General features: G+C 40.9%; 1 protein-coding gene across 2 annotated transcripts in view; it reads right to left on the bottom strand.

Annotated features, from left to right (window-relative positions):
- The window catches only part of RHEB (Ras homolog, mTORC1 binding), a 39,931-nt gene that overhangs the window by 5,750 nt on the left and 21,302 nt on the right, over positions 1–12,879 (bottom strand). Inside the window, exons 3-7 of one of the 2 annotated variants that reach the window (XM_050310899.1) lie at positions 9,383–9,450; positions 6,202–6,284; positions 1,974–2,030; positions 1,826–1,873; positions 1,178–1,259 (exon numbers count right to left, since the gene is read on the bottom strand). In XM_050310899.1, coding sequence (XP_050166856.1) covers positions 1,178–1,259; positions 1,826–1,873; positions 1,974–2,030; positions 6,202–6,284; positions 9,383–9,450 — 338 coding nt within the window. The remainder of the gene's footprint in view (positions 1–1,177; positions 1,260–1,825; positions 1,874–1,973; positions 2,031–6,201; positions 6,285–9,382; positions 9,451–12,879) is intronic. The other variant, XM_050310907.1, reaches the window with a different exon arrangement.

The raw sequence follows: 12,879 nt of genomic DNA, 5'->3' as shown, positions 1-12,879 counted from the left end.
TCATGCTTTCATCATGCCCAGTTTTGACAAGGTTCATACAAGTCAGAAATACTGATAAACTAACTCCAAGTGTTCCGTATCTGGTGACAAAAAATAATCCAAGTTTTCCTTCCAGGGAAAATCCAACTTTACTCAAGTAACTTATAGAATTGTTGACAATAAACAATAGACAAAAGCTTCTGTTTTGATTTTGGGGATAGGGGAGAGGAAAAGAAAGAAAGGCTGCTGAAACAGGTCATGTCATAGCTACACAACTGCCCTTCTGTTTGGGCTCATGTTATCAAGGAGGGCAAGGATGTGATATGCTAACTTAAATGTGAGACCTTATCATGTGTCTATATTTTCAAAAATCAAAAGCTTTGATGATGTTGAGACCTACAGGAAAAAAATAAATTAAAAAAAAAAAAAAAAAAAAAAAGGAGAAAAACCCCACACCTCCTCCCCAGCCTGCAGCAGTTATCCATTAATCCATTACTTCACATCTGAACTAGGAGGTTCTTGTAGCTTAGATGTGTAAGGTGTCAAATCAATGACAAAATATTATTACCAGCCACAGGAACAAATTCAGATACCAAAACATACTTAGGAGGCATTTTAAAGAAGGTTATTTAGAGCAACCAATAATGAGATGTTATTTACCATGTAATTAAACACTTTCTTCCTGTGATAGGAGACCAACAAGTGCAAATGTGCATGGCTGGTTGTGCAGCTTCACTCCAGCTGTGCCACAGTGGTGTCTGAGCCTCTGCTGTGCTCTAACACCTTTCTGAGCGCCCCCCACCCCATGGACACACAGAATGATTATTCCCCACAACAGAGAGACTGAGCCTTGCCCAGCACCTTAAACCCCTCATACCAACTCCCTGCTGTGTAACCAGTGACCTCCTGTTCAAAGTAACAAGCCCTGTCCCACCCACACCTCGTGGATCTGGGTTTTAGTTTGTCACTAAGTGTTCTGCTATGCTCAGAGAAGCTTAACTTTCAGTTCTTCACTTCCTCCTCCCGTTGACAGTTGCATGGATAAAACACATAAACCTGACTGCAGGCAGCCATTCTGTTTCCATCTACACAAAATATCTGCAGAGTACATGCAAATACTTCAGCTTCTTTTATTAAGTGAAACTATGAGTCATCCATTACACTGCTGCTTGAATGAAGTGACTCTTAAATCCATTACCTGATTTTCTTTAGCAGAAGATTCCAAGAAAGCTGCATTCCAGGATTCTGCTAAAGCTTTCCCTTCTTCATAGCTGATCACCCTGACCAAAGAAAGAAAAGTATGTTCTTTATAACTTGCAGAAAAATTGCAATCTGATATGTCAAGAAATACCTCCAAGTACCAAAGTACATTAAGTGCATTGCAATAGGAATGTCTTATGAAGTCTGATCCAAAGCATTTGCTTTTGGCTGCTGTCAAATGCACTACTGGGCCAGGTATAAAACTCCTCTGTGACCCAGAAGAGCAGCAGTCCCAAAGTACTGCTTTATTTTCATCATCTGTAACATCATCTGGTATTGTACAGTTGTGACAAATACACTTCTGTTACTTATTTTGGGAAAAAAAAACAACAAAAAAAAAAACAAACCCACAACCCAAACCCAGAGTGTTAAATGACTGTCCCTGGAACCTCATAGAAAAAAATCAACATTACAACAGAAGTTCATGGCTCACAGTTCACATTCTGGACACAGTTCCTTTGCCAGTACCTTATTTTAACCTACAATTTGATTTCAGTTATGGAAAGCCAAGAACAAAGCCAGGGCGCTGCAGCCACAGGAATGTGGGCTGCTGCCTTGCATTTCCCACATTCTGGAGTTCACATACCGTTCCATATGCAGGTCTTTTTTATTTCCAACCAGCATAATGGGTATTCTGTGAAAGAAAGTTCAGAACTTCAGAACAGTTACAGTATACTGAACAAAGCACTAGCAACATGCCTGCAATGAAATGAGATGAAAGTGTCACTACTTACTGGACTTTTCCCACCATATCCAATAACTTGCCATGGATAACTTTTATCACTTCAAAACTGCAAAATAAAGGGATGAAGTCACACATGCACTCTGATGTTTATCCTCAATACCCAATACACAAGCAATTACATGCATATGTAGGTTGCTGTGTTTAAAACTTAACTCTATGTACAATGGCAGAACTGCAAAGATGCCCCAAAGTCTCACCCACTTGTGTTACAACAGCAAACTGGTCCCAGCAGCAGCAGCGACCAGCCTGTGCCTATCCCTTACAGCCTCCCCAGCTATGGCATTTGCAGAAATAAATAACATTACCCAGGACTGATGCATCTAACACAGAATCACCCCAAGTCCCTCCCACCTCTCATCTGGTTTGTATCTGCAGTGAGAAATTTAACTGCTACAGTCCAACAACCCTGGATGAGTATGTCAAATTAAAGCAATTGGAAAGAAAAAGAAATTAGTTAAGCAGGCTCCATCTCAAAAGAATACATTGTTTTTTAAGAACAGTTAGTTCATACATAATTTTCAAAGTTTTATTTATGTGAAAGCCAAAATAAGCCTAAAATTTTAATTTCCTATGGAAAGTGAGTAAACTGATCTGCAGGATGGCATTGAAACAGTGATTATTCAAATACTTGTTGTCTGTTGCCCTACCACGTACGTGAAGTTTGGATGACAGGAGGTAAAGAAGCAGTACTGGGAAATACCAAGAAGGCAAAAATCTCACTAACAAAATCCACTGCATTTGACATTTAGTACTTTTGGGAACAAGCTATAAACGGGGCTGAAGAGCAGATGTTGTGCTCCTCTAGTTACATTATGGAAAAAACGCTGGTACACGAAGTGCACAACTCGGATCTGTTTTAAGGGAGGCACAGACCCACAGATGAGACACACAACAACCAAAAAAAGGGACTGAAGCTTTTCCAGTTTCCAAGGTTGTTAGCTACAAGCAGTGTCATGACTTGCACTGCATTTCAATTAGAACTGAAACTCTTAACAATAGAGCAGCACTCAAACACACTTTCATTTCAGAGCAATCAAAGACCTGGTGCTTAAAAACACTGTTCAAAGCATTAAAGCCTCTCACTTTGGAACAATAAATACTACCACATTTAAGATGGATTTTCTGTCAAGTAGGACAATTTGTCTGACTGCAGCAATAATTTTTGAGACTGAGTAGAACACAATGTTTCTCCATGTTCAGCTAACAGTTTCAGTATATCCTATCAAGAAAATGAGTTCTTTGTAAACAAAAGCCTGACTCAGTCTGGCACAACTTACTACTGGTAACTCAAGCTGGATACTACAGATTACAGGAAAATGTGGAATCAATGAAAGGACTTTAAGGACACAAAGAGCTTATGCTGAAAACTATTAGTGAAATTCTGGTCTTTAGAACTCGCCTTGGACATTCCTAATTATTTAAAAAATGAGAATTAAATGGAGCTTGGCTGTGACAGAGTTGAGAGGCAACGCTACACACAGAACTAGGTGACCCTGCAAACTGAAAGAAGAATGAAAATGCTACCAAAAAATCTGCTACAAACCACAAAACTGTTCCTCAGTCTGAAGAAAGAGGAAGGATCTTAGCACATTAGCCACAGGACAACTGAATCCCTGGCACAGCACAATCTCTTGTTTCCTTGCCCGTTAGGTGTGTTGTTTCCAGGTGAGCCAGGAATACACCACAGCACAGCCCTGGTGTTGTCCCAGAGCACAGTGCTGCCAAGATGTTCTTGTTCAACCTGGGCTCCCCATTTCCCAGTTCAGGGTACCTATCTGTCTGTCTAAGAGTTCACAAGCTTCCTTTTCCAGCAAAAATAAAAATAAATAAAATAAAAAATAAAATAAACAACTGATCTTTGTTAACTGATCAAGGTGGAAAATCACAAGAGAAGTGCTATTTAAACTCAAACACAATTCTGACACAGAAACAAGTTGCTAAGAACTGCCAGGAACGAAACTGGCTTGACCAATTAGTGTTCTAGGAAGCTTTTCAAATAATTAAGGTCAGAAGGAGCAGCGACACACCAAGACAGACGCTGACCAATTCAAAAAGAACATCATCACATTAAGCTGTGAAAATGAGAGAGATCTGGAAACCAAAAGAGGTCCTTTCCAGTTCTGTCAAGCAAATGGGTTGCAGCAAACAGTGAAATGTGTGAAATGCAAAAAAAATAAATTACTAGCTGTCAGATAAATGTGTTACACGAAATCATGAAACTTAGCAAGATACAAAATTGGAATTTAATTAAGCTGAACTAGAGCAAAAGCCTCCCAGTAACCTTGCTGCTGAGAGCCTGGGAATATGAAAAATGTAGGGCATTAGCTCTTATTCAAGTCCTATTTAAACTTCCCACTGGAGGTTGGCAGGGAAGATGGTGATTTTAAAAGAACATTTCTATTAAGTTTGCTGTCAAAGCTCTCACCCCAGCTGGATCAATACTCAGATCAATACACACACTTGGACAGAAGTCAAGACAGATGGCGACTGATCTGACTGCCTGGGCAAGTCATTGACGCTACCAGAGTATTGTGGAAGATCTTCCCTACTGCCTAAACACTGTCTTGATACAGAACACAAGGAATTGAACAGGATGGGATCATTGGTACTTTGAAAATTTAAAGGAACAAAAAAAAACCCCTCAAACCCAAACAATCTTGGAATAAATTGATCAAGACTAAATACTGAGGGTAAGAGTTTCTACCTGCAGTATTAAATTATTCTGTCCTGTTCATATTCTCACCATAACTTGGTTTCTGTTTTAGCCAACTGAATGCAACAACTGAGTGACTAAGAAAGAACACGTCCTTTAGCTGCCAACCAAGGAACAGCACAAGCTGCAGAATCATCCAAGTGATCTATGCTGATCTGAGTCAAAGCCACTTTTGTCCTCACAGTACCACTTATCAGTGGACATTTCTGCACTCACTTTGGGAGTGGAGGATTGTCCACTGAAGGCAGGGAACACTTAACTCCTATTTCATACAAGTTACTCAGCACCAACCTCATTAAAAAACCCAGATCCAACAGAATTGGGTAGTTTAGTATCTCCAGACACACGAAAGCCCAACATCCATTGCATTTCCTTCGTATTGCACGTGTTTGCCCTTCTCTACTTCAGAACTCAGGATGAAAATCAAGAATGAAGGACTGTAAAATCTGTTCAGCATTAAAGACCTTGGAAGCAACAGAAGTTCATAACCAGACCATATCTTTTCTTTGAGAAGTACAGAAGAGCCAACAGGCAAACTGTATTACAGTGGTCTGCTAAGGAGCACTCGAAGTGACCAGTTTTGTCTGATTTAGAGGGAAAGACATGGAATGCTTCAGGACTCACAAAGAGCTGATCAGCTTCCTTCAAGTGTAAGAGAAGCACCTACTTCTCTTGCACCCGATGACAGTGAAAGGTCTAAGATCTTATTCATTTAACTCCAAAAAAGTTAAGAAAACAGGATTAATTCGGTTGTTGCAAAAGAAGATACTGTACAATATTAGAAAATTAGCATCTCTTCAAGAATAACCAGTATTTAAACAAGCAAGATGACCCCAGGAAGGGAGAAAATAACAGAAGATGACATAGTAATATGAAGGCCGAGATGAATCTTGCAAGTAAACGACTCCAGCTACGATGGACTCTGCCCTCACGTCAGAATGGACAGCTAAGAGCATGGAAAAAACAGATCCTCTGAATGCAGCATGTCAAGAGTGAGTCTGCAGCCCAAGAGTCATATATTGCTGTTTATAAGAAAATTTCTGATGGTTAATCAGAACAATCCAAGACAAGAAGTCAAAGAAATCTCAGTAAAATGAAAAGCTACAAGGCTGAGAGACTGATCTAGCAACTAATTGGGTACTTTACATGAAGATACAGTGCCCTTTAGGTTTGGGTTTATGTCTGCCTTTGTATCTGATGCAAGAGCAATGAACTCTATATTTATTCCCGAAATCACTCTTTATACTTTCACTTACACCTCAAAACAATCTAGTTCAGCACTATCTCATTTCTTACATGGCACCTTGCATATTAGTCTGCAAAGTGCCTGTGGTATTTGGATCTGAGGGGACATTTCTGAGAAAAAAACATTAATTTTAATTTCTATTGTATTTCTAAGGAGAGAGATATTAATTGAATTATTCACAGATTAAAAAAACACAGCAGAGGTAGAAGCTAAACCCAGAAAACACCTAAACCAGAAGAACACAACAGATTTTATTACCTTTTTATTGACGTGACTGAATAAACAAGAATGTAGCCATTGATGTCTATGGAGTACGTCTGAGGAAATATGGAGTATTCATCCTGTAGAAGGAATATTGCAGTTAAAATTAAGGTTGCCACAGTTCAGAAATTGATGCTATTAGATCACCATCAGATAAGCCAGTGATATTTCTAAGACATGAGGTGCATTTTATACGGGTAGTACTTTCAGAATTTTTTTCAACGCCATGTCAGATGTGGAATCTTTACCAAATTAAGAGAAAGCTAAAGTCAGTCTTTATACTGTACAATTTAATCTACAGCTTTTCTGTTTTATTCCCTCTAAGACTATGGATGAGCTGAAGCTATTCCCAATCCTCTTATCCTGCTTAATTATCAGTTTCTATTAGTACAAAACATCTACTCTGTCCCACCACTAATTAGCAACTATGCCTCTTGTCTAGCTGGTGATACATTTCAAAATCCTAATTTCAACAGCTGACAACAGGATCTAGCAGTTTGTAATTTCAAGTGACACTGATCACATCTAAATTACCTAAGGGGTCTGTTAGGAAGTGATTAATTGTGGCTTACTAACTAATGTTTATCAACTAAAGATGCAAGAAATACAGTTATTAGACGCTTTATGACAACTTTAAGGTTACAGTATATGACAAGTGTTTAAATAATAATAAAAAAAAAACAACAACAAAACACCAGAAAGTTCATCACTGAATTTACTACCCCTCTAGAAAAGAAATTGACCAAAAAGGCAAATGAAACAGACTCATATACTGCAGGTAATGCAACACAAACACTAGGAACACAACGTTAATAACCTAAGTTGTTCCCACTGATATTCCCAGGAAAAATATCCATTTTGACAACAGCCATACTTCTTAATAGATGAGTTCTCAAACTGTTAAACCTGTGCTTCTGATAATGTTAATTTTAGCTTAAGATCGAATAACCTCTCTGTGTATTGTCATGGCTGAACAGATGGAGCAGTGCAATCACACTGCTTAAATCCAGACAGCCAAAAGGAATCAAACTTCCCTAACTGGCAGAAGAGGAAAAACTCTTTATAAATCAACTTCACAGATCCAGCCAAAAAAAGTTTGAAAGAATAACACTTGACAAAAGCTGCCCTTATTTGCCTTTATTGCTACACACAGAGGGCAGCCCTCCCCCATCTTCTGCGAAATGCCAAACTGCCACTCCAGTGGGATGTGTAATCCCAAAGTCAATAGAGGAGGCATCCAAGCTAGTCTGTGTGTAAAACAGGTGAAAGTGCAGCTCTGCAGTTGTTTGACTTTACCCGGAATTCCTCAGGACTGCCCCCCCTGGAATTTGGTGTTAGGTAAGATTTCCTTTTGCGCTTCTCTTCGGTGACCCTGTACCAAGACTCCTCCTGAACTGAACTGCACAGAGCTCGGTAAATAACCATGGCAGGTAAGGAGGCACACGACAGAGGAGGAGTACCAAGAAAAATAAGTGTCATAACCTCAGCTATTCCTAATTCATGACTTAATTTTTAGCTTGTTAGGAGAAGGAAGAAAACCTGCCAACTCCCTGGAACTTGTGGGTCAAATTAAGAAATTTGTCAAGTGATACAATAATGCTGCTACAACTTTTGAAGCCATAGTCGGGTTTTCAAAAGTACATAACACAGCTAAAATATAATCTGTGCTGTATACACATAAGTACTCCCTATGGATCATTAAGCAAGACCAATTTAAAAAAGAAATCTGTCCAAGCCACACCCTCCATAACCCCAAATCATCTCTCCCCTCTAACCCTGTGAGCCAGAACTCAAAAGTTCAAGCAATTCCACGAAGAATTAAATTTGAAAATAACGACAGGCTGGGAAAGAAGCTATTTTGGCTCTGCAGTACTCTGTAACATTAAATCAATCCTCAGCAACAGAGGTATGTGACTGGTGAGTTACACTGCCTTCCCAGAAAGCAATTTCCTCCTCAAAGAGGAATTTTTTCTTTTATCACTGAGCTGCACAGTTGGAGCTGTAAGGCAAGTGCGCTTACAATGGCACAAAATGACACCTATGGAGCTTCCTCTGCTGCTCACACTTCTCAGCCTGCCCCTCTCTCACCCTCACTCTCCTCTGCAGAACAATTCCCCATCAAACAATCCTGCCCCCAGAACGTGTGGCCAGCACTGCGCTCAGACAGCTCAGAGATTATACGTGTTGCTGATGAGCACCACAAGCTGACACCACCTAAATACAGCACGGTGCTCTTCAAAGAAAGCAATCAAACATACCTAGAAGGTTACAGCCCTTCTGAACAGTCCCCAGCTATGAGCAAGCATCCTGCAGCTTTACAGTTCTTAAGTACTGGCAGCAGATTTTACAACACTAACATTGTTTAACACCACTCACAGTTTGGAAAAACCCAAAGGCATCGTATGAGATCACGGAAGGTAAGAACGTGTAAGCTAAAAAATGTTGAGGATAAAAATACAGGGTTTTAATGATCCCTGATGGTTCTTTCCCTAACACAGAGTCTTTCAAAAGAGGCAGTGCTCCCGTGCAGGGAACGTGCAGTGCAAGTTCAGCCAAGCAGCCCTGTGTAATGAACACCTAGATCTGTGTGTAATGAACACCTGCACCTCATGAAGCTCCCAAGCACGCTCCAGGACACGTGTTCCCTGTCTCCTCCTGTGCTCCCTGTCATTACGGTAAGCTCGGACGCGCTCGTGAACCATCGCCTTAAAATGTAAACAAACTGCAGCAGTCTATTGGTAGCCCAGCAAGTACCACCTACACGCATTTCTGCCTACTCCCCATGACTCTTTCATGGATACAAGTCATGGTGGGGTAGCTGGAGCACAAACAAATAGGAAAAAGTCATGGAAAATCTCCCCACGGTTTACTAAAGTGACGTTTTCCGTCTAAAGCAAGACTGCTAATTTACTCTGTAAATATCAAACAAGTTCCCTCTTCCTTTTTTTTAGCATTCATTCAATAGACAGGAAAAAAACAAAACAAAAAAATCACTAACAAAACCCAAACCAAAGCCTTTAAATAAACACTACAAAGAAAGTCTATAGTGACTAAACAAGAAGTCAGGATCATTTTTAAGCCTCTGAATGCATGGTCACTACAAACTTAGCTCAACAGAGATATGAATACCTATTGTCTTAACTCTGAAGGAAGATTCAAAGAAGGAAAGATAACTTACTTGGCCAGCAGTATCAACCAGCTGAAGATGATATTCTTGGCCATTTACTGTGATCAGTTTTGTAAAAGCTAGAACAAAGAAGAAATACAGAAACGTCACAATTACACAAAGGAAGGGATAAGAAGTCACTCATCCGTGTCATTGTCAGCCAAGGCACTAAGAAAAAGAACTAGTTACAGGCTTTAAAGTACCAAGAAAAGGCTACGTCAGGTGCTGTACTTTTAACTAGTCTATTGCAGATAGCAAAACTCAGAAATTTACTTTAAGATTTCAAATTTCAGGAGATTCCCACATTAGATGCAGCCATTTATCCTTTGCTTTCTTAAAAGGGGGTTTACACACATTTCTAAGAAACATTGAGGCAACTGTAATTAGTTGTAACATAAGACATTTAAATACAATTGGCATCAAAGCTAAGTTTGAACTTATTATATGATATTTTCCTCATTTTCCAAGCAGTTTAGCACGATAAATTTCCTAAATGTAAATACCATGAAGTAAGTGATCTTGATTAAAAAAATAAAAAAGTCTTTGGAGGCTAAACCACACAGAACCTCACTTATGAATATACTAAACCTAAATAATGACAATTAGCTAAAAGTTCACCATGTTGCTTTCACATCTGTTGTAGCTTCCAGCCCATCTAGTCCTCAGTCACGAAGCACACTCAGTCCCAAAAGTGATGAGAATTGCTTCTCTTCCTCGGATTCATGAAATGCCAACGCGCTGTGAGCTGAGGAATCTTACTCAGTGTTTGTGTTATGCAACTGCAAAAGCAAACAGTGTCACAGCTCTTGTAGGAATAATAATGTACTGACCAGAACACACAAACCCAGCTTTGCAGCTCTGCTTTGGCCTTCACGATGCACTCCAGACACCATTACGGGGCAGTTCTGGTACACTGAGTAAAGTTTGTGTTGTCCTCTGGTTGAGGTCATTTTCCCAAATAACTAACACTCGTAAAACCCCTCATCTGTCACTGTAGTGATAAGCAGGGAAACTGAGTCAGGGAATGGGGTCAGGGCAGTGTTAGCTAAGTTGCCCACAGCTTCCCAAAGCTGCACAGTTGGATGTTCCCAACCCCACTGTGCAGTCCCTGCCTACGCCTCCTGGGTTTGAACAGAGTCTCCCAGAAGCTGCTGTTGTCCAACTTTCCTCCTCCCCCAAAGGTCATTGCCCCATCAAGTCTCCACAATTTGAGCGTTATCTCGAGTAAGTGGGCTGAAATAGCTGAAACTGGGGGTTTCAACCCACCTCATAAATCAAAGCACCCTTTCAAAAAAAAATGGAGCGATTCAAACAGCAAAGCCAAGTGAACACAGTGTCCAAATAAACAGTGTAAAGCACACCTACAACTTCCATTACAACACCAGTAACTGCCACTTGAAATGGAGAATCAAAGAGAGAGCTCCTGCCTTACCCTGGCCATCCCCTAAGAAAGCTGCTTTAGCACGTGTGCTGCTCTCAAGTCACTGTCTGGACGCTGCTGTCACCACTGCACAAAAGTTTCAGGTTATAAAACAAGGATCCACAACAGCTCTTTGCCTTGGATCAGTACTGTGATGGGGACAAACTGTTTGTTTGAACAGATGTGAACAGGCAGCGTTGCTATAATACAATATCCCTGCTTTTAGTCAGAGGGAAAACAGACTCCTCTGGAGACACACTGCATTAACAGGTGTATGGAAATAACAGTCCCTCTCCAGTCTCTTGACACTGCACATACACATCAAAGCACTCTGCAGTCAAAGTAGCTTCAAGAGCATCATGAAGTTAATATTTAAAAAGGGACAGATGACAGCTTTTTCAGACTATTCTAGAAGCCTAGAAGAGACCCAGCAAAGACATCATCATCATCATCAGTACTGGAAGGGAGTGTGACACAGACAAGCAAAGGGAAACAGTGGAGGAGTCACCACAGAACAGTTAGTTCAGTGCAGAGCCTTGCAGCACTAAGCACAGCCCACTGCACAGAGACAGATCTGCTTCGATGAAGTCACAATTAATGACCTGCTTTTCTTTGCTGAAGGTTTTCAAAAATATTCCTGGTTAAGAATTTCATCATCCAAAAAACCTGCAAGTATGTTTATTGTGATGTGTTGATCCAGAGAAAGCAACCACTTCCAACTCCATCACCTACCATCCCGGGACACATTGCCTTTCGTTGTGCTGATGAGCAAGAGAAACAACAACAATACAATCACTGCACAGCCTGGCTCTTCCTGGTAGGCCAAGGACTGAATTCAGCAGGCCTGGCCAACCTCTGCACCCCTAAATCATTTTGCATCTGCAAAATGCTGCTCATCAACTGGAACACGGATCTTGGAGCAGGACATGCTCACACTTTACAAGCCATAACTCCAGTGATCAGTGTTACCCCTAAGATCAAGTACACCAGCATGAATGAAATGATTTGCATATGCAACTCGAATGACAGCTGCTGTGAAAACAGGCCATTATGATTAAAAAAAGGGCAGGCATAACAAATGCAGGCTTTCAGATCAACAGTGATACTGAGTGAAAGCAGACGAGTGGTGTTAACATCACTGCTGTAGAGCTACTGGCTGGTAGCTAAATACAACCACCTTGTTAGGATTCCTGGGTTACTACCTCCTGCATCCCTTTCTACTGTCTTCATTCCAAAGTCAGCGCCTGTCACTAATCTGTCAGGACATCTTTCACAACACTGAGATGTGCGATGCAAGGGAGCTATTTTTAATTTTTCTCAGAAGCCTCACTTTCCCCCCTTGAGAAGGCTGCTCACCAGCAGCTCCTGGAGAGAATCACAATTCCCCCTTTGTGGAAGAAGTTTAGCCTTAAAGATGCTCTCACAGGCACACAGGTACCTACAGGTACCCCCTCCACAACTACTAGGGTTCCTCCAGCGCCCTCCCCCTTCCTAATACACTTCTACTCACAACTGCACCAAAAAACATGGGATGGAGGTAGGAAGCCCATGGGGGAAGATTTTTCCTTTCCTTTCCTTAGGGAGCTAGTGAGCCTGTTTAAGGGAGAAAGGAAGACCACAATGCTGTCAAACAGTGCTTGAAGCCCATCCAAAACTGCAACAATAATCAAGAAGCAGCCAGGAAGTCACTGGAGGACCAGAAGAAAATATCGTGAGACTTGGGCTGTCAAGTCATCTTTCCTGCAACACTAGACACCCCTGCAAAGATAGGGTGGGTGGAGATATGTGCATGTCTTCATTATCTGTTCCTTCTGACCTATTTGAGTTCCAAATTCAGATTCTAGTTCTCATTCCTGTAAAACTTTTGAGTTTTACATTGCACTGATCTTAGTTCACATGAGCTAATCTGCCTTCAAAGCCCCATCCAGCCCAGTGTCCACACAGACTCCCTCCACACACTCCTGCTCTCCAGGGATCTTTCTTCTCTTTCCAACATTCCCACAAGGAGTAGTTCCAGTAGTTTCTCAACCCAGCTGTCTCAAGAACAGCCACCCATTGTGGTGCCACTCCTGTTGGGACATTCAGAAAG

Source organism: Myiozetetes cayanensis, unplaced genomic scaffold (genome assembly GCF_022539395.1).
Source record: "Myiozetetes cayanensis isolate MyiCay16 unplaced genomic scaffold, myiCay2020 scf1, whole genome shotgun sequence".
In the NCBI taxonomy this organism is placed as follows: domain Eukaryota; kingdom Metazoa; phylum Chordata; class Aves; order Passeriformes; family Tyrannidae; genus Myiozetetes; species Myiozetetes cayanensis.
Note: the sequence above shows the minus strand (reverse complement) of the source record. Positions and strands in the feature narration are given on the sequence as shown.